Genomic DNA, 27,375 nt, shown 5'->3' with positions numbered 1-27,375 from the left:
AGAGAGAGAGAGAGAGAGAGAGAGATTGCCAAGAACAGGTAGACAAATACAATGGCTCAGGAAGAGAAAGAGAAAGATAGTCAGACAGGGAAAACTGAACACATAGCAGTTCTATGCGGGCTGAAGGCAGCAAGTTAAGTCAATGATGCAGAAGTCCAAGCGGTGATGATAAAAAGGCTGGTACCTGCTCGTTGGGACGGGGCAGGAGCAGGGCTTAGAGTGATCACAATAACTGGATGGGGAAAAGGAAGAAAAAAAACAACAACACCACAATAAATAACAGAAACTACCAATTGATCCAAAGGAAAGAAATCAAATCATAACAAAGAAGAAAGGGGAAGGGGAGGGATCAAATCAATTTGAGGGGAAGAGATGAGGAGAAAACCAACAGAGATGGGAAAATGGGATGGAACCAACAATGAATGCAGACACCTGAAGGGGAACCCCCTCCCCCAATAGTCCTCTCTTTCTGATTAAAAGGAACTGGTCTCACCCCTCATCAAACCCAATCCAGGGTCAATTTTACTTCCTGGGAGTTCATGGCTTATCCAGGTACAGGCAAATACCCAAACTGTGGCCCAGGGCAAATGGCATTACTCAATCATCTGGTAAACGATGCCAATGGTCTTCTGCCTCCTACCCCCCAAAAAGCAGTGGCCTTACTAGGTGAGGGACTCAGGTACTCCCAATTAGAAAGGAGAGGAGGAGAGGCAAGGAGGGGAAGACCCGAATCCCAGCATCTATGGGGGGGGAGGGTAGGCTGGGGGGGATTCAGGCAGCAACTGGGCGAAAAGGTCCAGGTTCCCAGACCCAAGCTTTCCTCGCTTTGATGGAAAAGGAACTCAGGACTTCCAATAAGGAGCTCTCCCTTGGCTCTACAAAATGCTGGAGGGTCTCCTCTCCTAAGGCTATCACTGGAAAGGTTGTTGAATTTCCTGCAAAAAAGCAATACTTTGCTCCCTCCCTCCCCCCAAAACTAAGTCAATTTCGTCTCGGGTCTGGGGGTTACTAACACCTGAAAAGTGGAAAGGAGGACATCCTACGTATTGATAAACGCTTGGAAGAGTAACGGGAATATATGGGGAACCAAACCCCCCCCCCCAAACTCCTTCCTCTACTCCAGGCTGGGAAGCAGGAGGCACTACCTCTCCTTCCCACCATCTCCCCATGTTCAGGGAGAGGAGAGGGAAGGGCTCCTTTCCCCAGAAGTTTAGAAAAGGGGAGAAGGGAACAGAGCGAAGGGGTTGCTAGAATTCCTCCCTCCTTATTTCCCCCAAGGGGATTTAGGGAGGAGGAAGGAAGAGGACGGCGAAAGAGGAGGGAGGCGGGGGAGTCTGGGGAGGGGCTCGGTGAGTTTCTCGCCCCCCTCCAGGTCAGGAAGGAGGGAAACGGAAGTCTTCCCCCTCCCCCAGGCTTGGAGTACGGCCCTGGGTCAGGGTGACCCTCTCTCCCCATGGTCAGGGGAGGGAGGCGGGAGTCTCGGAAGGGAGAGGAACCTGGAGGGGAAAGCCGAGGGGTTCCGGAAGTCAGGGGCGGGGCTTTCGTGAAGGGGGCGGGGCATCATGCGCTGACGCCCCGCCCACCTCACCTCCCCCTTATTCCCCTCCCCCCCTTGCAGACTTCCTTACTCGGCCTGGGCCGCTGCGGGCTGATCTCCAGGTTGAGGTCGATCCTCCGCCGGGCCTCGCGGTTCTCCTGCTTCAGCTTCGCTTCCAGGCGGGATAGCTTCTGCTCGAGGGAGGACGCCGCCATCTTCCCCGCCGCCGCCGCCGCGCACCTCCCGCCCGTCCGACCCTCAGACAAACACCGCACTGCGCTTGCGCTGCGATGACCCCACCAGGCCTCCGTCCCGCCCCGAAGTGCGCATGTCTGTATCTGTCACCGCCCGCCCTTCCCTTTCGTAGCTTACTTGCACCTGCGCTCTATCCTTTCCTCCCGCCTCTGTCCTCGCTTCTAGTTCCCCGAAGGCCAACGGTGCGCAAGCGTGGCAGGAAGGCTCGCGCCACCAAGGGATCGCCTCCGGCCACGGAGAGCAGTCCGTACTACGCCTGCGCGGGGACGCCCGTGGCCTACAGAGGAGGAGGAACCATATAGCTACGGGGATCGCTTTCTGGCTAAGGGGAGAAGGGATTTCTGGGCGCAAGCGCGCGCTGGCGCGGCCGTAGAAGGGGAGGGGACTCCGTGGCGCGTGCGCGCGGGGGGCGGTGCCGGCTTCTTCCGGTCGCGGGGCGTTAACGGTCGTTTCCAGCTGTTCCTCAGAGTTATTTGGGGTCTTCTCTGGACTTGAGGCGCAGAAAAGTGGAACCTTTGGCCAAGTAACCGTGTAGGACCCTCGACGGGGCTGGGAGACGAAGCCTGGGCAGGGGGTTTCCTGGAGGCTGGGCGAACCCACCTAACCCCTGTGTTCCTGCGCTGGCTGGCATCCCTCCCCCAGGCGATATCTTTATTCTCCCTAATTAATACATACAGCGCATGATTACTCCCCGCTAATTGAGACCCAGCGTTAATGCCCAACCCTCAATTGGACCATTAAGGCACTGGGCTTATTCGTTGAGCTGGAAGGGACCTCGGAGAGAATCGTTTAGGGAGGAACTGGAGGCACGGAGAGGGAAAGGAGATTTGGGGTCTGGGCCCCCAGACTTCTCCAGATGCCCCTTCTACAACAGCACGATGTCCCTACGGTCCCTGGGCCCACGTAGGCCCGTGGCCTCTGAAAGCAGCAGACCTTAGGGGCAACCTTCTAGCTAGAAAAACCGGTCCTTCCGTCTTCTGATGGCCTGTTAGGCCCGGAAGGAGACCTGTGATTTTAATGGAAAAAAAAAAGAAAGGCTCTCGGGTTAAAGGCGACTTGCCCAAGGTCACACCAGTGCATTGGGGCTAGAAGACAACTCTTCACTGTTCCTCAGTAACCCAAGGAGCGATTTTCGGTGTTGTGGCCCCTCCCAGGCTCTGGAAGAGTCTATACAACCCCACATCTGGGATCTTTTCAAGAGCCACCGAAAGCAATGTCAGATATTAGACTATAGTATAAGACAGCAATTATCAAAACTATCACTGGCTAAGAAATAGAAAAATGAAATCAGTGGAACAAAGTAAACAAACAATACACAGTAACCGGATTATAGTAACCAGGTGTTTAACAGATTTAAGCGTTAGGGATAAAAATTCACTATTTGCTAAAAATTGGGGAAAATGGAAAGCAGTCTAGCAGAAATTGGATATTGACTTACACCATTTACCAAGATAAGGTCAAAATGAATACATGAACTAGTTATAAAGGGAGATATAGTAAATTAGAAAACCATGGAGCATGTTACCAATCAGATTTGTGGATAGGAGAAGTATTTATGGATAAATGAGATAGCATTGTACATGTAAAATGGATAGTTATTATTACATTAAGTTAAAAAGGGTTTGTATAAATAAAACCAATGGAGCCAAGATTAGAAGGAAAGGAGATTGAGAAAAAAAAGTTCATAGTTTCTCAGATAAAGGTTTCATCCCAAATATATAGAGAACTTTGTCAGATTTATAAGAATATGATTGATAAATGGTCAAAGAATGTGAACAGACTGTGTTGCAATCAGGGTTAAGTAACTTGGTGCAGGGTCACACAGCTAGTGTCTGAGGTTAGATTTGAATTCAGGTCCTCCTGACTCCTGGCTGGTGGTCTATCCACTACACCACCTACCTGCCCCAATAGGATCTTTTTCCATGAAGAGATCAAAGCTATATATAGTCATGAAAAAAATGCTTTGAATCATTATTGATTAGAAACAAAAGCAACTTTGCGAAATCATCTCACATCTATCAAATTGGCTAAAATCATAGGGAAAGTGACAAATGTTGGAGGGGATGTGGAAAATTGAGACACTAATTAATATACTGTTAGTGGAAATGTGAACTGAGCTAACCTTTTTGAGGAGCAATCTGGAATTAATGCCCAAATAGTTAGACAACTGTATTTGACCCAGCAGTACCACTATTAGGTCTGTTTCCCAAAGTGATTAGGGAAAAAGTGAAAGGGCCTGTATGTTCTAAGACATTTGTAGCAAGCTCTTTGTGGTGGCAAAGAACTGGAAATTGAGGGGATGCCCATCCATTGTGGAATGGCTAAACAAGTTGTGGTATATGATTGTGACACAATATTATGCTGTAAGAAGTGATGAGCAGGTTGGTTTTAGAAAAACATAGAAGGACTTGCATGAAATAATGAAGAGTGAAATGAGCAGAACCAAGAAAATGTATACAATAGCAACAGTTTGTTCAAAGAATAACTGAAAGACTAAGCTATTCTTAGTATAAAAATTCAAATTGGCTACAAAGGACAGATGAAGATACTATCTGTCTCCAGAGAAAGAGTTGAAAAAGAAGTTTGCACAGTATGTTTACATATATAAATATCTGTGTCAAATGGCGTGTGTGTGTGTGTGTGTGTGTAGACCATTCAGAACTTAAAATATAACAAAAAAATTTTTTTTTTTAAAGGCTTCTGCAGGCTGCTTTAACTACCTTCTCTATCTTATCCCTGGGCCTAAGATCTGTGTAGTTTTCAAGAGATAGATGATGGTGGCTAATGGACCCTTACTGGTTTCTCAACTGGGCCCTCACTGCTGCTAGGCAATCCCTTCAACACCTTCATAATCAGCTATTGCATACTATCCCATTTACCACATCAGATTCTTCCAAACCTTTCATCCCTCAAACCTCTCATGGTTCCCCCTCCTCCCAATCTTTCAGCTAAAAACTTTGCCTCATATTTTATTGAAAAAAAAAAAAACAGGTTATTTGCCAAGAACTGCTATCTGCTCCTTCACCTATCTCACACAAAGAGGATGCTCTTCTTATCAAGGCAAACCCCTCTACCTATATAAGTAAGTTTATGCTTTGCATTTCTTCTAGCAGACTGCCTCTAACATCCTCATTCCCTTATCTTGTGTCTCTCCCTCAGTCAATCAATAAATAAGTGCCTACTATGTGCCAGGTCCTGTGCCAATCAATGGGGATGCAAAAAGAGGCAAAAGACAGTCCCCATCCTCACGGAGTTTATAATCTAATAGAGAGACAACATGCAAACAAATGTATCTCTGTCTAGTGGCTACTTCCCAATACCTACAAACATGTACATCTAATATTTAAAAACCTTCACTAATGCCTCATCTGCCTTTCTTCCTTTTACCCCTCCTTCCTGATGTCATGCTCCTCTTCAGGAATGAAGGACAAACAACAACCTGTGAGTAGTATGAGCTGCCCCGCTGGGGACCCAATTGGCTAGTTCTAGTTAGGCAATACAGCTCCTTTCCTCTCCTGTTTTCTGTTCCTCCCTTGATACCTTATATCATACCCTTACCTATGGGTGCTCTGCCCAAAGGAATGTAAATTTTGATCCCTAAAACCAAGCAAGATATCTTGGTGTTTAAGGGGTAGATTTCTTTCTTAAGGACAATGCCTTAAACCCAAATCACTCTGGCTCTCAATGATTAGCCAGTAATAGGTCCCAGTCAAGCCCCAGTTGGTATTCATTGTTCAGGTCCTGGTGGTTCAGAGTGAATGTAAATAGTAAGTGTTTCTGTTTTGACCCCAAGAATCTTACACTCCCAGACTGATTTTTTTTTTTTAATTAGGTAAAAAAGGCCATTCTTTTCCTCATTTCTTACCTAGCCTTAATGACTGAATGGATGTTGCCTCAGTCAAACTGAGACCTGGAAAAGAGCTTAAAGAAGCCAAGGTCTCCAAGACCGCTACCTCTGGAGCTATCTCCAGTCATCCTGATCTATATCTTGCCACTAGACCCAGATAGTTCTGGAGGAGAAAGTGAAGCTGGTGACTTTGCACAGCCCTCCCTCACTTAAATCCAATTCACTTGCAAGTCATGATAGCATCTTCCTGATGTCATGCTCCCCTTTGAGAACACAGAACAAACAACTTGTCTTGGGTTGCAATGGGCTGATCTCCAGGTTAGCATCCATCCTCTGTCGGCCCTTGTGGTTCTCCTACTTCAGCTTTGCCTCCAGACAGAATAACTTCTGCTCTAGGGAAGACACTGCCATCTTCCTCACCACTGTGTAACTATTGTACCATATCTCTTCTTTTCTAGCCAGATTCCTTGAGAAGGCCAACTACAGTAGGTACCTCCACCATTTCTCTTCTCACTCTTTTAACTTCACTATCTAGATTCCAGACTCATCATTCAACAGAAACTGCCTCTTCCACATTTACTAATGACCTCTTAATTGCCAAGTCCAATGACCTTTTTGTTCTCTACTGCCTTTGACACTGTTGATCACCCCCTTCTGCTTGACACTCTCTTCTATCTAGATTTTCAAGACATTTCTTTCTCCTAGTTTTTCCAACCACTTCTCAGTCTCCTTTACTGGATCTTTAGGTCACACTCACTAACTATAGATATTCCACAGGGCTGTCTTGGACCCTCTTCTTCTATTTGACTTCACTTTGTAATCTCAACAACTCCTAGGAATTCAATTACCATCTCAATGCAGATGGTTCTCAGATCTACCAATCTGGCTCTAACCTCTCTTCTGACCTCTATTCTTACATCTCCAATTGCCTATCAGCCATCTCCAACTTTAGCTATCTCAGACTCAACAGATCCAAAACTGAACTCATTACCTTTCCTCCCAAATCCTTCCCTCTTACTGTTGGGAATCTGTCAGGCTAGCAGCCTACTATCCTCATACTCCACCTACCCCCCAATATCTAATCTGTGGCCAAAGCCTTTGCAGCATCTCTCAAACACACCCCCTTCTCTTTTCTGATGCTGCCACCACCCTGGTGCTCATCTTATAAATGAACTATTGCAATGGATCACTAGTTAGTTGCCTGCCACGAATTTCTCCCACTCCAGTCTATCCTGCAGATGCTAAAGTGATTTCATAAAATTCAGGTCCTACCATGTCCTACACCTCTTCCAGTCCCCAGCTGAGCAACCCCAATAGCTCCCTATCCCCTGTATTTGGTCTGGGACCAGTTTGGTGTTCGAAGCCCTCCATTACCTAGACATTACCAATTTTCTTGTACCTTATACCCTCACAACACGTATGTGCTTAGATCCAGTGAGACTGGCCCCCTTATTATTCCTTAAACAAAACGCTCAATCTTTTGGCTCCTGGCATTTTTCTACTTGTCCACCATGCTTGTAATGCTCTACCTTCACTCCAGACAACCAAATAAATTTCTCAAACTATTTCAGATTTGGGGCTTCATTCTTGCAAATGACATTTCTGGTGTCAGAAGTGGAATTTCCCTGGTGGTCACTCCGAATAGACCTGAAGGCTGTCTGAAAACATAGAAGCTAAGTAAGTCTCTGTGTTCTTTAGACTGAGAATGGACAGGACCCAATCAATACTAGATCAGATTAAACAGAGTGAGTCCTTTCAAGTTCAAGTCAAACACAGTCCAGGCCCTGACTACAGATGTCCAGAAAATTAAGGGACTGTGTTTGGCTTTAGTCTAGGAAAAGACTCAGGTGAGGTTATAATTAGCCTAGGCCAGCCTAATCTGCAAAATGAATAATCTCCTTGGCTTGATTAACCAAGGGATTGGTAAGCAGCTGTTAAAAAAAAATCTGATTAAACTTAAATTGGGAGAGCTTTATATTTTTCTTAATTTCACTTCCAGTCTTTCTTCTCCACTCTCTTATATACCTGGTCTGTGACTGGCCAGTAGCTGCCTTGATATTATGGTGAAAATGGAGTTATGATCCTTGCCTCAAAAGTAAGGGCCATCAGTTCAACCTTGTGACCTGCTGTGAAGAAACTAGGACCACTTTATCAGATATCTGTGTCTTGTGTTAGCTGATTGAAAAGACCCTAGTTAGTGAAGGAAACTTATATTTAATAGGCAGTGAGATGAGCTTTGATTGGGCTTCCCTTTCAGAAGTCATTTAGTGCATGCAGGTCTTGTTTACCTTAGAGAACTTAGTGAAATTTTCCTATTTGAGGTAAAAACATCTTGGGACTGGATTTCAGGTTGATTGTCTGAATTATCATTAAGTCAATGTCTACCTTTTCAAGAAAATGTCATGTACTGCTCAAAGCAGGGTCTGAGAACTGCTATATGTGAATGTCTGTGCCTGGGAAAGGTGAAAAGACAGCCTTGTGTGGGCAAAGTGAAGAAATTTTAAAATAATGGTTTCCCCCCCCAGTTTCAAAGTCTTTGTCTGCTAATATTAAGAAACAGAAAGGCTTGTTTTACAAGTCAGGGTTCAAGATAAAGCAAGTGAAATTCCCTGAAATTTCAGGTGAATTATGGGTTCCTAATTTGACATTCTTCTTATAGCTCTGTTAATAGGATCGACTCCATAAGGTTTGAACTAGTTTTTATCACATGCACTAAATACTGGAAAATCAAAATTTACAAAATTGTGTTAAGTACTTGTTACTTGCAGATTTTAGCCACAGTATAGGAACTTAGAACCAGAGAAGCAAATGTGCTAAATACAGAGGTTTCCAAAGTGGGTAATACTGCCCCCTGGGAGGTGCTGGAATGATCTAGGGGTCCAGTAGTACCCTCTGGTGCAAAGGCGGGGGGGGGAAGAGGGAAACTGAATAAAAATAATAAAAATAAAGGGATGGTGGAAACATAAGGAAAGAAGAAAAATAGGAAAATTTTGAAAAACCATTTATACATGTTTCATTTGCTGTGTAACAGAGTTAAAGTTTGTAGTGATTAGATTTTCAAATAAACACAAAATGCAAATTATAATTCATCAGTGGTCAAGTCCACCAACAATTCTTTTTTTTTTTGGAGGGCAATTGGGTTTAAGTAAACTTGCCCAAGGTCACACAGCTAGGTTTTTTTTGTTTGTTTGTGTGTGTTAAGTGTCTGAGGCAGAATCTGAACTCAGGTCCTTCTGACTTAAGGGCCAGCACTTACTCACTGTGCCATCTAGCCTCCCTGCCCACCAACAGTTCTTAACAAGCAAGGGTTCTAAGGTGAGTGTGTCACACATTGTCAGGAAGTCCAGCATACATTGGCAGGTATATATGCATGTAATGACTTACTTATAATATGATACTACACGGTTACATAATTCAATATTGCATTATCAAAATTTCAGTGCAAGAAAAAACCCCCACAAATTTACAATAAATTATTAAATTTAAGATGTCATTTAAAAAAAATATATATATATTTTTTGAAATGACACAAATTTAAAAAAAACATTAAAGCGTCAAAGAAAGTAGATTTCCAGTTAGGTGCTGAATAATTTTTTTTAAATGGGGGTGGTAGGCCAAATAAGTTTGGGAACCTCTTTGCTAGAAGAACCCCTTCCAGAGCTGCCCTGAAAATGAGAGCTATTACAGAATTTCCAAAGGAAGATGTTTTCAAGGATCAGATGACTACATAAGATGTCTGGGACTCAGCATGAAAAATGTTGATTAAATTGATATTGGGAGTGGTTTACCAGGAACAAAGAGACTTGGTGTTATTTAATATTGATGATCATTACTGGATTACTTTGGCTTTAATGATTCATAATATTTATATTTACCTGCAAACAGGGTATGCCCAAATTCCTTTTATTTATAGTCTGGGGATCAGAGCCATCCCTCTTGCAACTTTTCTTCTCTTTATATTAACCTTACCTTATCAAAATTGATTTATAATATTAACTGTTTGATATGCCTCAGATGGAAGCCAAAAGGATGTTTGAGTTCCCTAAAGAGATTTAGTTACTCCCCTAGCTAACTATATAAGGAGGGCTTTCCTTAATTCTAGTTTTGAAATGTAAGTCGAATTCTCTAAATGTAGTAAATTTGTAACATGAATTAATTTACCTATAGAGTCTGTTAATGAGGTAGTCTCCTTAAGGCATATATGAGATTATGACTGCTTAACTAAGTTTAACTTTTATGACATTGAAGGAATCATGGGATTATGATTTTTGTGATTCATGTGGCCACAGTATACTTGTTTCCTGGTGTAAATTTAAAACTCTGATTTACAACCCCTGAGACTTACTCAAATTGATCCCTCTATGAGACATTGGGAAAAGTTTGTCACCAATCTGGCTCCTATCCCTTCCTTTAAGGAATTCTGTCAAACTCTAGATGAGCTAGGTAGTAAGGAGGATGCCGTTGAGTTGGATTTTCATGAACTCCATTTGAAATCATCATCTAGGGAAGCTAGGTGGCACAGTGGACTAACCCTGGAGTCAGGAAGACCTGAGTTAAAATCTAGCCTCAGACACTACCTGTGTGACCCTGGGCAAGTCACTTAACCCTGATTGACTCCAAAAGAAAAAGAAAGAAATCAGAACCCAACTTTCTGCTTATATTTCTACCAGTATGAGAATGTTGGGCTTTAATAAACCCAAGAAAGGGAAATCATGGAAAATGCTTTATTATGTTGTTTAGAAAACTTATTATTACACTGTTTAAATTTAACTTTTTGTCATTAGAGATTGTTTGAAACTATAATGTCACCTTGATCTCAGTAACTCTCCAGGAATGCCAGAAGTCAATACAAGGGATTTTTATTTTCACCATTTCCTGGATACACCCAAAACATTTATATTTTGGAGCCACTCAGGTCTTGTTTTGGCTTCATCCAAATTTTATTGAATGTTTGTATTTGCTGATAGACATTTCAATCTATCTTACTTTCAAGTTGGTGGGTTTGTTTGTAGGTAATGCTTATTTAAATCCTATATAGAATGTAAACCTTGCAGAGCCTAGTTAAGAGGGAGCCATACCCTTTCCAGGTCACTTTCCTTGACCAAATTAATTTCTTTCTAAAAAACTATTTCCAATTTTGGGGTTTGTTCTTGCTAATGACAATCTCCACCTCCTGGCTTCCCTGGCTTCCTTCAACTCCCAATTAAAATCCTAAATTCTGCAGGAAGCTTTTTGAAACCCCTCTTAATCCTTCCCTCTGTTGGTTATTCCCTATTTATCCTGTACATGGCTTATTTGAATGTAATTGTTTACCTGTTGACACCTGTCAGATTGTGAGCTTCTGAGGGACTTTGCTCTCTTTGTATCCCCAGGATTTAGCACAGTGTCTTCTACATAGAAGTTACTTGATAAATGCTTACTAAGTGACTGATTGGACGTGGAAGCTACTAGGTTAAAATCAAGGCTTGGTGAAAATGCTAGCAGTGATCAGAGTTCAAGGCCCTTCTTCTACCCCACTTTCCTGCCCCCTTTCATCCTTCACTTCACAGAAATACCCTAATTATGGACCTTGGGAAGGAGAGGGAGGCTGTCTTGAACTATGAGGCTGATCAGGGCTCATATAACCAATGGCCATGCAGACAAATGACAAAAGAAAATTACAAAATAGATAATGGAAAATTTAAAAAGATAAAGGAACAAGGGAGGGAGGAAACAGAAGGAATCCACAGGGATTATGGGAGCATTGATTTAGAACTGGAAGGGGCTCTCAATGCCATCTAACCTACCCCTCCCTTACTTTACAGTTTAAAAAACTAAGGCACAGAGAGGTCACATTCTGCTGAAATTTACATAAGTAACAAAACCAGTATTTAAAGTTAGGTCCTACAACTTTAAATCCCATGTTTTTTCAATGTATCAAGGAGAGAAGAGGGTAGAAAAATAAGATGAGCTGGAGGCAAGGGCAAGGTGAATCCTATCTCCTGGCACTGGAGATTACTGCTTGTGTTATTTGGTTTTGAAGTGACCACCAGTTAATAAAGTTTAAAATCACAGGTCGGGGTGGGGGGTGGAGGGGCTATTTCACAATGTTGACTTACATTTAGTTTATAGTTCACTAAAACCCTAGTGTCTGTCCTCTGAGTCGTTGTCTAGCCACATCTCTTATATGGGGTTCCCCTAGGGACTGGAGAAGAAAGAGAGATCATAGGCTAAAATGGCAGAGTAAAAGCAGGAACTTGCTTCAGCTCCCACTCCAACCACCTCCAATACTGGTAAAATATAACTCTAAACAAATTTTAGAGCTATAGAACCCACAAAGTGACAGAGAGAAACAAATCTCCCACTGAAGGCAGCCTGGCGGGCCAACAGGAAGGGTCTATCACAACTGGCTAGGGGTTGAGCAGTCCTGTGTGAGCCACCCTGACCAGTGGCACAGAATGACTGGAACAGATTTCAGGAGAGTCAATCACCAGCAACTGTGGCAGTTTCCAGACTTCTCAACCCATAAATGCTAAAGAGAAAGCAAAAGGTCAGTAGGGAACTCTGTTGGAACTGGGTGGAGAAGAGTGCAGTTGGGTCCCTGCCACCAGAATGAGAGGTAGTGGAGGCCTGGTGACTGCAGCTGCTGCCATGTGGCTGTCTTCGGAGCTTCTGGCCTGCAGATCATAGGGGTATCAAGTGACCATTCTGGAGGTAATCACTCTTGCTTTGACCTACTTAGATCTGGGTTACAGTCTTGGGTAGGGGTCCTGGGGTATGTGGCCAGTGTGCCAGAGCTTGTGATGGCTGTAAAGAGGGCATCTTCCTCATAGCTCTGGCAACATTTGCGAAAACCCCAACCATTTGGGACACAGCTCTTACCTCTCTGGAAGCAAAGTTCAACTGTGGCAAAGAGTTCAAAAGTCAAATAATTGGGTGGCAAGATGAGCAAGCAGTGGAAGCACAATCAGACCATAGGATTCTTTTCTGGGGACAAAAGGGATCAAAACATGGAACCAGAAGAAGACAACAAAGTCAAAACTCCTGCATCAAAAGCTTCCAAGAAAAATATGAACTGATTGCAGGCCATGGAGAAGCTCAAGAAGGATTTTGAAAATCAAGAGAAGTGGAGGAAAAATTGGAAGAGAAATGAGAATGATGCAAGAAAATAATGAAAAGCAAGTCAACAGCCTGCTAAAGGAGACCCCCCAAAAAATATCGAAGAAAATAACACCTTAAAAAATAGACTAACTCAAATGGCAAAAGAGGCCCAAAAAACCAATGAGGAGAAGAATGCCTTAAAAAGTCAAATTGCCCAGATGGAAAAGGAATTTCAAAAACTCACTGAAGAGAATAATTTCTTCAAAATTAGATTGGAGCAAATGGAAGCTAATGACTTTATGAGAAATCAAGATACTATAAAACAGATCCAAACAAATGAAAAAAATGGGAGGCAATGTGAAATATCTCATTGGAAAAAGCACAAACCTTGAAAATAGATCCAGGAGAAATCATTTAAAAATTATTGGACTACCTGAAAGCCATGATAGAAAAAGAGCCTAGAAATCATCCTTCAAGAAATTCTCAAGGAAAATTGCCCTGATATTCTAGAACCAGAGGGCAAAATAGAAATTGAAAGAATTCACTGATTGCCTCCTGAAAAAGATCCCCCAAAGAAAAATCCTAGGAATATCATAGCCAAATTCCAGAGTTCCCAGGTCAAGGAAAAAATATTACAAGCTGTCTTGTATAAGAGCTGAGGGCTATATGGAAGAAACAATTTGAGTATTGTGGAAACACAATCAGGATAACACAAGATCTAACAGGTTGTATATTAAGGGACTGAAGAGCTTGGAATATGATATTAAGGAGGTCAAAGGAACTAGGATTAAAACCAAGAATCACCTACCCAGCAAAACTGAGTATAATGCTTTAGGGGAAAATATGGTAATTCAATGAAATAGAGGACTTTCAAATATTCTTGATAAAAAAACCAGAGCTGAACAGAAAATTTGACTTTCAAATACAAGAAGCAAGAGAAGCATGAGAAGGTAAACATAAGAAATCATAAGGAACTTATTAAAGTTGAAATATTTATATTCCTACATGGAAAAATGATAATTATAACTCATGAGACTTTTCTCAGTATGAGGATAGTTGAAGGGAATATATATGTATACATATATGTGTATGTATAGGAGGGTGTATGTGTATAAATACATATGTGAGTGTGTATATGTATGTACATGTATACATAGAGGGCTATATTGATCAGTTGAATAGGAGGGGATGATATCTAAAAAATAAAATTAAGAGGTGAGAGAGGAATATAATGGGAGGAGAAAGAAAGAGAGAAAAGGGTAAGTTATCTCATATAAAAGAGGCAAGAGAAAACTTACAATGGAGGGGAAGAGCAGGAAGGTGAAAGGGAATGAGTCGACCTTACTCTCATTGAATTTGGCTTAAGGAGGGAATAACACACTCAACCGGGTATCTTACTCTACAGGAAAGTAGGAGGGAAGGGGAAAAGAGGGAGGATGATAGAAGGGAGGGCAGATTGGGGGAGAGGGTAGTTAGAAGCAAACACTTTTGAAAAGGGACAGGGTCAAAGTAGAAAGTAGAATAAATGGGGGGCATGATAGGATGGAGGGAAAGATAGTCTTTCACAATATAACTACTATGGAAACGGTTTTCGTAACTGCACATGTACAACCTATATTGAATTGCTTGTCTTCCCAGTGGGGGTGGGTGAGGAGGGAAGAAGGGAATGAATCTGGAAATCAAAGTTTTATAAACAAATGTTAAAAAATTTTTTTTTATTACATGCAACTGGGAAATAAGATATACAGGCACTGGGTTATAGAAAGCTATCTTGCCCTACTAGAAAGTTAGGGGGGGATGGGGGAGGATATAAGAGAGAGCAGATTAGGGGAAGGGGTATTCAGTAGGCTTTCTAGCTTGGGGTGGGGGTAGAGGAAAGATGGGGAGAAATTTTGTAACTCAAAATCTTGTGGAAATGAATGTTGAAAACTAAAAATAAATAAAATATTTAAAATTTAAAAAACAAAATAAAATAAAATGGACCAAGATCTTTTCTACCCCCCCCCCGCCCCCCCAAAAGAGAGAGAGAAACAGAGACCATAGCCTGAAATTACAGAGTGTGGGCATTCTACCTCAGTCTCAGGAAAAAGTAGGGAAATTGAGTCAGAGAAAAAGGAGATGGTCGGAACAAAAGCTAGGTTTTACAGAGAAATTTACATAGAACCTAGGACCTTGATAATAATTTTATATCAATTTGCATCCCTAATAAGAGCCAGAGCCTGAACTAATCAACCAGAAGAGTCTGGACCTAACAGTGTCTTTGTTTTCTGAGTAAATTCAGGGAATACCTCTTCCTATGTCAACATGGCTAAATGGGGCTGACTTAAGAACATTTTTTTCCTGAATAGTGAGACTTTTCCTTATCTCAATATCTTTTGGACATATTCTATGCTATGGCATGTTAATGGTAAAGAAAACACAGATATCCTGGGTGGTAATTTCAATCGACACTTTTGTCAACTCTCTTATCTTGTATTTACCACCTATTCAATTAAGAAAATTCCTTTCTCATAATATGGTTAAATATATATGGAGATCATAAATTTGAGTGACATAGAGACCCTGAATTGGGATTGTTCTAAAATGTATTTAAGCCTTCTCATTCCTTTTGTTATGTAGTCAGATTTTATCTGGCTCCATATATGTATTTGTCTAGCTTTAAGGGAATAAATATATGAATTTATATATCACCTAGCCTGTTTGCCTCCTTTAAGCGAACTTTCGGGTCGACAACCTACAGCTGGTTCTTGGAGATCAGCTGATCCAACACTCATTTTGTAACTTTGAAAGAATAAGTGATTTGCTTAAGATATCACAAGGCAATAATCTCAAAAGATATAATTTTTTCTTGTCTCTGCTTCCACACCATTCTTTTCTTTCCTTTTTCTTCCTCTTCTTAGTAGAGAGTTGGATTTGTAGTCAAAGGACCTAGGTTCAAATTCCAACTTTGTTTCCAGTATGTTTGACCTTTTAGACAAGTCACTTACCTTTCTGGTCCTCGGTTTCCTTAGCTGTAAAATGAGGAAGTGGTATGAAAATGACCTTGAAGGTCTCTTTCAGCTGTAACTATGGTGCCATGTCTTGGTCAGACTAAATCTGATAGTATTAAGTACTATGCTTCACATTTTTGACACATCCAGAGAAAGCAACTAGGGTTGAGAGGAATCATGAAATCATACAAGGATGTATCAAAGGAAATAAACTAATCAATCTTTTTAAATAAATGAGGTATTATCCTATATAAGGTGTATACCTATTCAGCTTGAGTTCCAAAAGAAAAACCAGGACAAATTAGTGGAAGTTACTGTGTCAGGGAAGCAGATTTCAGCCTAATATAGCAACTTCCTGACAAAATTGTTAAAAAAAAAAAAAAAAGGACTTGGTTGTCTCAGGTAGTGAATTTCCTGACTCTGGAGGTCTTTAAAAAAGTTGGATAACTTTATGACAGGGATGTTACAAAGTGTGTTTTGCTAAAGCTATCTGTTAGAATAGATGATAGGTTAGCCTAAAGGTTTCCTGTTAGGAGTGCAGGGGATGAGTGAATCTGGGGATCTGAGAGAGGAGGAAAGGACAACAGGGGCTGAGTTGGGCAGAGAAGCACCAGAAATTAGTGTAGCAATCATTGTCTTTGTTTATGTGTATTAAGCATGTGCTTGACTCTGTACGAGCCTACAAAAGATACAGTTACAGTTATCCCTTCCACACAGAAGGGGGTTAGGGGCATGGCTGGAAAATCCAAGTAAAAATTTTTGACCCACCCTTTGTGAAGTCTGAATTTTTTCCTTTTCTTTTATGGGTTGTTTACCTTATTATAAAATTTGGGGTATTTGGTCATAGACCGTGTGTCATCTGCTGGCCTTTGTGTATTGTCTGCAGCTTCCACAAAACTTCCCCAAAATTCCCATTTAATTTCTTATGCCAACCCTCGATATATTGAAACTGCAATTAGGAAAGTCTCAAGGTTGAGGGGATAACTGTACTACCTTCAGGGAGCTTCCAACTTCTCGATTAAAAAAAATCTCAGTCCCCCAAATCCTTGTTCAAAAGTGTTTATAACAAATAGTTTTATAAATAAGGCATGGGATTCAGGATTTGGGGAACAGCCCCTAATCCCCTAGGAATGAATGCCAGTTACTGCAGTGGGAGTGTATTCTGAATCACCCAGGAGGGTGGCTTTTCATTCTTTCCACAACAGCCTCTTCCCCCTTTTTTCTCACAGTCTAAGGCACTAAATGAAGACAAATGGTTCAGTGAATAAGGATAAAGGAAGGCTACCAATCATAGCCAAGTAAACTGGGTTGACTCCAACCTCAGACTGGAAGGGGAAAACCAGCCAAAAGAGACAGGTGTGGCTGTCTCTGAATTCCAGGATTAAGCTAATCCCACCATGAGGAGCCTCACCCCTATTCCACAGGCCTAGGATTACTTCCCAAACCAGTCTAAGGGCTTCCCTCCAGCTCCACCTTCCTCTGGTTTCTGTCTTTTCTCCCTAAGGTGTGTGACCCCCGCCCTAGTCTTAGCCTCTCCAAGTGAGGTGTCCCAAACTGACAGAAGCTCCAGGGACCCTTCTTACTCTTCCTCCATCTTCTCCCGAACTTCAGCAGGCAGTCCCTCATACAAGGCCTCCTCTATCAGCAGCCCTGATTTTTTGAGCCCCCCACAATTGCCAAGTTCTTCAGGTAAAGCCTCTAGCCGATTACCCTTGAGTTCCAGCCGGCTGAGGGCCTGCAGTGCAGCCACTCGAGGTGAGAGCTGGCTTAGATGATTGTAACCCAGCAATAGCGTCCTCAGCTTTTGGCAGAAGAAGAGTTCATCTGGGAGCGCCTCCAGGGCATTGTAGGAAACTGCAAGATGCTGCAGGTTCTGGAGAATGCTCACCTCTTGGGGCAAGGAGCGTAGGCCATTGTGAGAAATGTCCAGCAGGCGGAGGTTGGTACAGAAACAGAGCTGGGGTGGCAGGGTCTCCAACTTGTTGTGACTGAGGTACAACTGCTCCAAACCCTTCAGTTTGCGGATGTGCTCTGGGACATAGGCGATCTGGTTGTGCCACAGCTTGAGTGTGACCAGCTTGCGACAGTGCTGAAAGCTCAGAATCTCCTCGATGGAGCGGAGGTGATTGTCCTTGAGGTCTAAGTCCTGGAGCGTGGTCAAGCTGAAGACAGCGTGGGGTATCCTCTCCAGCCCACAGCCCACCAGCTCCAGCTCCCGCAGTGCAGTTAGCTTCTTTAGCCCGTTCAGGGTCAGCAGCCTGACCCCATCGTTGTGGAGGCTGAGCCGCTGTAGGTGACCGGCCACGTCAGTAACACTGGGGGGCACTTTGCCTGCGTTGCTTCTCAGGGACAGGCTCTTGAGCAGCTTCAGCTCTTTAAGGCTCTCCAGGTTAGCTGCCCGGCTAAGTTCTGCCGGGAAAAGACCCTCAAGATGGAGCTCTTCCAGACTCCGGAGCCCAAACACCCAGAGGGGCACTTCCCGCAGCTCCTCACACTTCACCCGCACCACCTTGAGTCGATCCCTCAAGAAAACAAAGGAGGAGAAGGGCAGTTTGGCAGGGGAGTGGAGCAGGTTGAGTTCTTCCAGGTGGACCAGCTGGGAGAGGGTTGGAGGAAAGGTGATGTCACAGATGGCCTCCAGCTTGAGAACCTCTATCTCACTCAGCTCAAACACGGTATCGGGCAGACCAGGCAGCATGCAGAGTGCCAGCTCTAGCCGTCCCTGCCCGTTGCGCTGGAGTTTCTGGCGCAGTTTTTCTGGCGTCCATTCATGGTTGAGGTTGAGTTGCTTGAGCCTGCTTTCACTGACCTCGGAGAGGAAGACAGCAAAGCGTTTGGAATAAAGTGAGTCATATTGGTCAATGAGATGGAGCATGAAGGCAAAGTCGTTCTTCACATCTGGGATGTCACCCATTCCGGTCTCCTCTCTTACCGAGCAGAAAGAATACTCCTTGAGGGGTCGATGGAAAAGCCAGTAGAGTGTATAGAGACAGGTGAGGCCGTAGACACACACGAAGGAGATATAGCAGAAGGCCAGCTTGGCAAAAAGGTGAGCCTTCGTGTGGTTACAGCAGAAGTTGGCATACCCCGTGACTTCTGCTGTCTCCACCTGGCAGGCTACCAAGAAGTTAATCTTCTCCACATAAATGACGTTATAGATTAGAATTGCCAGAAACTTGCATACCTTGAGCACTGTCTGACGGATGTACATGCTATATAAGATGTCACCCTCTTCCACATGCACACGGAACTTCTTAACCTTCTCAAACAGGGCCTTGGCCTGCTCTCCCTCCTTTTTGTCCAACAGGGTGACAGCTGGTGGTTCCATTACCACCTTCTCGGGCTCGGTCAGCACCTTCTCTGATTCACCTGTCTTTCCTGATCCAACTATGGCCGTGGCTGTTATCCGTCCTGAAGTACCTTTGTGGTTCTCACCAGAAACTTCTGATAGGGCCCGAGTTGTCCATGGCGAGTCAAAGCATTTGCCCAGGATAGAAATGAAGTGCTCAATCTTGGAACTGGTTCCAGGGAATTTGAACCAGAAGCTTGTGCAGACCATGAAGATGAGAGTGTGAATGACAACCAGGTAGGGGAAGTACTTGGCATACCAGTGGAGTGCGGTCTCATAGCAGAGCTGGTTGATGAAGCTATACTGTTGTAAGTCGAGGTTGTTCTTGAGGCCACTGAGCTCCCGAAGGTCCTCAGTATCCCCAGAGATTCCCCGGGGCAGCTCCCCACATGGGGTCTCTGATAGATTCTCCCGGGGTACGTGGCTAGGCAGACATATGATCTTGTCCTGAGTCACCTGGGGACAGGGGAGACAGGAAAAGAAAGGATGAAAATGCCTAGAGGTGCTGATGGGAACAGCCTGACATCTGGTCCTGCCTTGGTGGCCAGAACGACTCTGAGCCTCAGTTTCTCATACTGTAAATATAGTCCCTCCCCATGTTGGCTCTCACTTCGAGGATTTTATAAAACATACAATTAAAGTGCTCCATAAATTTAAGGAATTACTGGAATATTGATTACATACAGATCTGCCAATCTTAGTACTGAACCCTGTTTGGGTCCTGGCCTCTCTGAGAATCACATACTCAGAAGGGATCCAAGAGATCATCTCAACCCTACCATGCTTGACCATGGCAGCTGCATTCCCATTCCCTTTCTCCTCAGCAGTAATACTCTGTCCCTTCTACCAAGACCCACCTCCAGCCCAACCTTGGAGTTTTCCCAGTCTCTTCTCATGGTCTGTCCAGAGGGCTCTGGACCCTCACCTGCAGGGTACAGCCAAAGACCCCGATCATGAGCATGGCCACCGTGATATATTCAGCTAGCACATCCCACCATGGCTTTAGCACTTTGAATGCTGGCTGCTGCTCCGTGAATTGCTTGAATTCAGCCACTGGGATCATTCTGCCTCTGGAGGAATTACACAACGTCAAAATTGGAAAGGACCCTGAAGGTCATTTTAGAGAGGAAGAAACAGAAGCCCAGAAAAAGGAAAGGACTTGCCCAAGATCCAACATTGAGTTTAGTGGTAAAGCCTGGGCCAAACTCAGTGTTTCTGATCAGTGTTTTAATTACTCTACACTGCTGCCCTGAAATAGTGCAGCCACAGGGTGAATCAAGGGGCCCAGAGGGAGGGAAAGGACCAATGGATTCCTTGGGTCCCCAAACCAGCTACTGTTTTAGCCTTCTGCCCCCAAGATCTCCCTTCCACAGCCTGATGCCTTCTCAGACCCTTCCTTCTCATCAGTCCTAATCTTCAATTTCTAACTCATATTCTCAGACAACAGCCTGAGTTCAGGGGAACACCTCCTCTCTCTGTTAATTTTCCCTCCCCACCCCCTATCTCTGCCTTTTCTCCCAGAATCCAGGGAACAGAGTAGGCTTTAACCAAAAACCACTCCCTCCCTGGAACCCAAGCAGCCAGTTCTCCACTCAGTCCCCTTATCTGACTCCCAGGAAACTCTAGATTCCTAACTCTCCCCAACTAATGCCACAAACTGCCTCAAGGACAGAAGAAGCTGGGAAAACTCCTGCCTCCCAGACCCTGAATTCCCACACTGGACTTTCCAGGGGTGGAACTGAAGCTGTATACTTCCACCCCCACCCCATGGGGGCACTCCCCATGCCACCTCCAACCCAGAGGCACCTCCAACCGGAAAAGCCGGCTAGAGCCTGGCTCTGGTTACCAGGGCCCCAGGGGCAGGGAGTGGAAGAGTTGAAAGGGGCGGGTCAGTTAGACCTTAGTGGTGGGGGTGGCTGGGCTCCTAGAGGGGCAGGGGCTCAGGCCCAGCTCCGATAGGAAGTGAACAACAGAAGCCTGAACACTGGGAAAGGTGAAAGAAGACAAAGACTCCTACCTGGTTTAGAATTGGGAATGACTAGGGGACAAAGAAATGGAAGGACTGGATCCCAGCTGAGAAGGGGGAGCAGAGCCAGGATGAGGAGGCAGCCACCCAGGTCTTCCTTGTCTCTCTGTCCCTGGGTGTCCTTGCAGACCAAGCTATTTTCCCCACTTTGTTAAATGAGGGGGTTGGAGTGGACCATTTATTTCTAAGGTCCCTTCCAGCTCTGGTATTCTAAGACTATGACTATTATCCTGGGCCCTGGGGAGACACAGGAAGCCAGGCGTGGGGTGTAGGACTGGATCAGGGCCAGACACCACCTACCATGGTATTTGGCCTGGCTCCTTGCCCTCTGAAATTAGCCTCCTTCCTTACCCCACTCTCTCCCTCAATCTCTCTCTCCCTCTCTATCCCTCCCCCCTCCAAGTTCTATAGGCCCTAGGAAGGATGGGAAGCAGGACTACCTGGACATTTCCTTGGGTAGAGATCCTGGATTGGGAATCTGAAAAGAGGCCTTGGTGGTGTGACATACAGAAAAGCTGGGTCAGAGAGGAGGGACCCAAGAAGAGGGGAGCCACATATCTAGGAGTTTCCTGGGCAAGAGGAGCTAGCCATGCCGAAGGGTTCCCAGATCTCAGGTGCTTTAGCAGAGAAGAGACTCCAGGATCCAGTCCCTCTAGCCTTCCTATCCCTCCTATTATAGAAGCTGCCCTCCCAGCCCTGGCAATCCCATCTCTTCCCGACCTGGTCCTCCTTTTTTTTACCTCTGTCTCCACCGCCATCAACATGGCAACCTAAATCAAAGTCTGGAGAGCCACCTGCAAGCCCTGTTTACTAGCTGTGTGACTAGTGCAAATTACTTCCCTCTCTGGGCCTCAGTTTCACTGTCTGTAAATGAGAGTGTCAGAGAAGATGTTCTCAAAGGTCCCTTCTGTGACTCAAAATACCTTCCTGTCCTGTCCCTGCTTTCTCTGTTCTGCCTGACCTAGGCCCAGAATTCATTTGGGAAGTTGGAGATACAAGATTCCTGGGTTCCAAATTAGGTTTCTACTTTAGACTCTTACCAGTTCCCTTTGGAAGGAGCTGGTGAAACCCTGCTGATCATCCCCAGGTCCCAGCCAGCATCACTGATGTTTCTAATCTCTCAGCCCTGGCATGCTCTTGCACAGAAATAGTGTCTGAGGATGATCGTACCCGTATGTCTAGGTCCTCACAAAGCAGTCTGCCCTACCAAACACACACACACACACACACACATTTACTTAATATGTGCATGATTGTATGGACTCCAGCACAGGCAGGCTCATACCTGTTTTTATTCACATGGACCCTCCATTCACATATACACTTCTACCAGGACATCCTGACTCACACAGTGATACATGAACACATACTGACACACCCAGAGTTATAGTCAGAAGGCCAGTTCCATGCACAGTAGCCAAGTTACAGGCACACACACACACACACACACACACACACAATACTGATAGTCACAGTCAGTGATATTGGCACATACCCACTCAGACATGCGCATATCCAGGCTAGCTTGTGGCACAGAAAAACATACCAAGACAGAAACATCCACGTAACCATACACACATATGTAGATATAGTTGTGATAACAGAAAAATGTGAGCGCATTTGCACAGACATAAACCTCGCAGCACTGACAGGAGACCCAGGTCAGAGGGTCATGACGCCTTGGCTCTCTCCCCCCACATTGCCACAATCCTTGTTCTAGCCCTTATGACCCTCTGCTGGCCGTCTCTAGTGACAAACTCTTTAAAGCCCACCACAATCTGGCCCCCACTTACCTTTCCAATCTTTTTTCATAGGACTCCCCTTCACAAATGACCGGTTCTTGTCAAACTGAATGACTCTCAATTTTCCTGGATAGATGTCCGCGGACCATCCTCCATGATCCAAATTTTGCCTCTGAGCACCCATTCACCAGAGCCATGCCTGAAAGGCCCCCCTCCTCAGCCTCATGGCCCCTTCAAAACTCCACTGAGGTGTTACCTCCTCCTCCTTAAAGTCCTCCTTGATTCTGCCTTGCTCTTCTGCTTTCCTCGTCCTATAAGTATTTGTGTTCACATTGTGAATCCCCCAAAGTAGAACATGACCTCCTGGAGAGCAAGTGCGACACACTTCTTAACATATCCTCCAGTCCCTAAGAGTACTAGCACTTAGTAGGAGCTTAATAGGTAGGGGAAGTGTTGTGGCAGCACACCGGCATGGAAATAATTTGTGAAACACTTAATTATGTCTATCGTTGTACATCTCACTCTCCACAGACAACATCAAACCCTCTCCTGTCCTCCACCCCCCCCAAAACTGATGTCATTTGTCCTCTTTGAAAACGAAGGGTGAACAATAACCCCCCCCAAAAAATACATAACCAAACCAAATATACCACTTATCAGCTTTGGTCACAGAGCCCTCATTTCTCCTCCAGTTCATACCATGTCAGGGAAAATCTTAGAAATGTACTCAAGAAAGACAACTACTGAGGAAGAATCACAATCACCATCATGTATCTCAAACACACAATCAGGTAGAAGCACAATTACAGGCAGACCCAGTTTTACTCGGGGTTGGTTACTCAGTTACAGACTCACACAGAAACAGTGGGCCTGCCCAGAGAAATAGCCACTAGTCTACCAGTCTCTCTTATATACTGACCTGCACAATCCTAGTCACAAACACAGAGAGTTACAGGTAAACAGAGGCACAGGTAAACAAGATCAGACACAAAGTCCATTACAGACAGATGGACACAAAAACACAGATGGTCCAAGTGTAGAGTGGCATATAGAATCACAGACACACAGGAATTGTCATTATCTTTGTCTGTCTTTAATTCTAACTTTGTTGTCCCAAACCTATCATTAAGCCCCCATAGACACATGACTGTCTCCACATGCTAGGATGTTGTCTGAAAAAGATTCTAGTGGAAGGGCCCAAGGAGAATAAATCTCTAAGTACTAAGTTCTCAAGTGATGGGCAGTATCTACCCTATGGCCTACAGTGATTTCAGACACACCAAGGCAGTCTCTGGACCCTTGACGAAGGCCTGATATCCCATCATCAGGACTTCATTCCTTCGAAGGCATTTAACCCTGTAAAAATGCCAGTATGTGGGAGGGTCCCATAGCCAGTCATTTCAGTCACTGACTCCTTTCTGGAAGAGGCCCATTTGTTCATTTCCTAAGATCAGATCTGTAAGGGAAGATTTGAGCCCTGGATGCCTGGGGCATGGAGTAGGTAGGGGGCAGGAAGGCCACAGAAAAGAGAGTCCAGGGGACTGATTCACTTCATTAACCTGACAATGGTCTCCTGACCAGCCTCCCTTTGGTCTTTTATTCTCTTCCCTCACCTCTAGAAGATATTTCCGGTATCTTCCTAAAGTTCAGGTATGACCATGTCCCTGCCCTGACTTTCCATGGCTTCCCCCAGCCTAGAGGGGAAAAAAGGCACTGCAGTTGGTACTTGAGATGCTCTACTAGCTGGCCCCAACCTACCCCTGCAGTGATCTCTCCCTCTGCTCATTCCTCTGCCCTAACCTTTTCCCCATCACTCCCTTTCCCAGATGTCCTTCCCTCCTTTGTTGTCCTGTAAATTCTCTCCATCTTGGTCTTCAGGGCTCAATTCAAGGCTCACCTGTGGGAAGCCTTCCTAGACCACCCCAGCCCTATCTGAGCAGATAGCCCCACCTATTCTTTGGCTAGAGATCTTGGCATCTGCCCTATCATACTGGATTCATTAGCGATTATCTTCATCTTTGTGTTAACTAGAAGGAGAACACCCAAATATTTGTTAATTGACCAAGTCACAGGCTAGTCCAAATGATAGGATAGTGGAGTGCTGGTTTGCTGAGGACTGAGGATCTCAAGACTGATTGGAGAGATAGGAGTCAAAAATAGAGTAATAGCATTTGGGATCTTGAAAATGCAATCTCAGGGCCTACGGTCTGGATAGGAAAATAATGGTCCCATAACAGGGTCTATGTTAATGGGGGCTCAGAGTAGAAGAGATCCGGGCTGGGCCCCTTAACAGGATCTATGGGGACAGGGGCTTAGGGAGGAAGAGATCTGGACTGGAAGGGAGTCCCGGATAAGTCTGCCTTCAGTTCTTTTCTCCCTGAGTCCCCTTCTCAGCTCAGGGCTCAGCCTCGTTGGCACCGACAGTTTCGCGGGGGTAGATGTCACTCTCTCCTCTCCTGGAAGATCCTGTGTTCCGGAGTACACAGCCCCACTGTCCCAGCACATCTCCCTTTCGGGGGGATAATCCCCACTCTCCCCTCACAGAGCCCCGCTCTCTGGAAAGATCGCCCTCCAGACTAGTCCTCGCTCTCCAGGTCCAGATCCCCAGCCATCAGGACAGACCTCCGTTCTCCCCACAGGTTCCCCTCCTAGTACAGGGACAACTCCCTCCCTCCAGCCTCTCGGGACAGAGCCTCCCTCTCCTGGTCCGGATCCCCAGCGTTCCGGACAGACCCCTGTCCTCCGGGGAGTTCTCTTCCCGGGACAGACCCCCACTCTCAGAACTGAACCTGCTCTCCGGACAGACCCCTGGCTTCACTCATTCGCCGGTGCAGCAGTCGCTCGGTGCCGGCTCTCGGGGAATGCGCTCCGCTCTTCTCCGGACGTCCCGAGCAGCACCGGGGCCAGGCGGGTGAGTCAAGTCGGGCGTGGCTGCCAGAGCTAAGGAGCCCGGGCTGCTCCGCCCACCTGGCCCCGCCCCTCACCCTAGCCCTACTCAGGACCGAGACTGGAGGGAAAGGGAAACTGAGGCGGAGGGTCCTAGGAGTCAAATGTCGGTGCTTCCAACTAGTGCCTGGCCACTGGGACCCTAGGCAAGTCAGGGGAGGCTTCTAAGTTGGGGTGGCCACATAGTCCAAGCTTCTGGGCTCTCTGGGGATGGAGCCAGTCATTTGGGGTCAGCCTCAAAGGAGGCTGGACGACTTTCCTGTAGGCCTTTGTACTTGGCCTTGGCGGGAGGGGGGGGCGGGAAGTAAGCATGGACACTTAGAAGTCATTCCGAGAGGAGAAAGGATTCGGGCACCCTGGCCCCCAGCTATCTAGCATTTCCTTCTCTTCTTCCCAGGCAAGCAGTTCTGGCTAAGGGAGAGGGAAAGAAGTGGGGACTTCATTTCCCCTCAGTCAGCCAACCCCCAGACCAACACAGGAGAGGAAATAGTAGGGAATCAGCACCAGGGAGTTAGGACCCTCATCCAGCCACTCCCCCAGGGGTCAGTGGTTAGGTCCAATAGCTGCAGGGAGACTACATAACTAGCCCAAGGATTCCACTCCTTTCCCATCATCCCTGCAAGGCCACGGGCCAATGCCTGGAAGGCAGTCAGGTTCAGAAGGAAAACTGGGGAAGAGGAAGGATCTTAAAGGCTAGTTAACCCCAGGGTTGATGTGGGGAGAAAGAGATGGGAGCTTCTGCTGAGTAAACCTGGAGATAAGGAGATTAAAGCTTCTGATAAGAGGGTCTTGCTTTCTTCTCTTAGGTGGGAGCAGACACTAAAGTGTCTTACCTCTGACCAGTGGAGTCTCTATGATGACCAGAAGGCAGAAAAGGGAGAGTTTAAAGGGAAGAGACCCAGGCATTGGGACCTGAACAGGGACTTGAGCTGGAGCTCTCCTGTCTCCCAGGGATCCTGTCCCTACCTAGTTCTGCTTAAACTGTATCTATATTCCCAGTCTGTCCCTAAAGAGGGTAAACTGGCTGAACAGAGAGCTAGCCAAGAGCTCATCCAGGGGATGTCAGGTTAGGTGAGCTGAGCACAGGAGGTCAACCCTTTTGAATCCTTAGCTCACCTGAGGCACTGTGACTCACAGGCCAGCACCTCTCCTCCTCTTTTCATCTCTCTTACACTTTACCATTTCTGCCACCTTTCTCCTCTTCTCTCCCCCTCCTCCCAGATGAAAAAGAAAGAAGCTGGGGAGGCTTAAAAAATTCATAAGTCCATGGAAATTTGAGATTTCTATTGCTCTCCCCTTCCCTCATCTGATGCTGCCACCCCTCTAGTGAAAGCCCTCACATCACCTCAAGCCTTGATTATTGCAATAGCCTACTGGGGGGAGGGATTCCTGCCTGCCTCAAGTCTCTCCCCACGTCCTCCATTCAGCCACTAAAGTGATTTTCCTAAAACTTAGGTCTAATCATGTCACCTCCCTTCTCAAACAACCTCAGTTGATTCCTATTGCCTCCAGAAGCAAATACAAAATACTTTGTTTGGCATTCAAACCCCTTCATAACCTGGCCCCTTCTTACCTTTCTAGTTTTCTTATACCTTGCTCCCCA

General features: G+C 45.3%; 2 protein-coding genes across 10 annotated transcripts in view; both read right to left on the bottom strand.

Annotated features, from left to right (window-relative positions):
- The window catches only part of MAP2K7 (mitogen-activated protein kinase kinase 7), a 19,163-nt gene extending 15,556 nt beyond the window's left edge, over nucleotides 1–3,607 (bottom strand). For 2 of the 5 annotated variants that reach the window (XM_069095346.1, XM_069095404.1), the window contains exons 1-2: nucleotides 1,629–3,607; nucleotides 185–232 (exon numbers count right to left, since the gene is read on the bottom strand). In XM_069095346.1, coding sequence (XP_068951447.1) covers nucleotides 185–232; nucleotides 1,629–1,752 — 172 coding nt within the window. In that variant the 5' untranslated portion in view covers nucleotides 1,753–3,607. The remainder of the gene's footprint in view (nucleotides 1–184; nucleotides 233–1,628) is intronic. The other 3 variants (XM_069095557.1, XM_069095465.1, XM_069095642.1) reach the window with 3 other exon arrangements.
- A 13,145-nt stretch (nucleotides 3,608–16,752) lies between these two features.
- On the bottom strand, nucleotides 16,753–25,761 carry LRRC8E (leucine rich repeat containing 8 VRAC subunit E). 5 transcript variants are annotated; one of them, XM_069095089.1, is made up of 4 exons: nucleotides 25,616–25,761; nucleotides 22,878–23,137; nucleotides 19,984–20,128; nucleotides 16,753–19,514 (listed from the first exon to the last, which is right to left on the bottom strand). In XM_069095089.1, the coding sequence occupies exons 3-4, from the start codon at nucleotides 20,119–20,121 to the stop codon at nucleotides 17,289–17,291; spliced, it is 2,364 nt and encodes a 787-aa protein (XP_068951190.1). In that variant the 5' UTR covers nucleotides 20,122–20,128; nucleotides 22,878–23,137; nucleotides 25,616–25,761; the 3' UTR covers nucleotides 16,753–17,288. The 5 variants fall into 5 exon arrangements, with proteins under 5 accessions (XP_068951190.1, XP_068951162.1, XP_068951248.1 ...); XM_069095061.1 differs by lacking the exon at nucleotides 22,878–23,137; XM_069095147.1 differs by lacking the exon at nucleotides 22,878–23,137 and having other exon boundaries at nucleotides 25,633–25,761.
- Nucleotides 25,762–27,375: the final 1,614 nt, after the last annotated feature.

Source organism: Petaurus breviceps, unplaced genomic scaffold, assembly GCF_028583685.1.
Source record: "Petaurus breviceps papuanus isolate PSGF00001 unplaced genomic scaffold, PetGlider_PUasm1.0 103, whole genome shotgun sequence".
Classification (NCBI taxonomy): domain Eukaryota; kingdom Metazoa; phylum Chordata; class Mammalia; order Diprotodontia; family Petauridae; genus Petaurus; species Petaurus breviceps.
Note: the sequence above shows the minus strand (reverse complement) of the source record. Positions and strands in the feature narration are given on the sequence as shown.

What these genes read in the sequence shown, in the direction of transcription:
- LRRC8E (XM_069095089.1), bottom strand. Translation starts at nt 20,121, where the DNA reads ATGATCCCAGTGGCTGAATTCAAGCAATTCACGGAGCAGCAGCCAGCA. An exon ending in TCTTTGGCTGTACCCTGCAG is followed by an intron (nt 19,515 to 19,983) that starts GTGAGGGTCCAG and finishes CCCTGTCCCCAG; the next exon opens with GTGACTCAGGACAAGATCAT.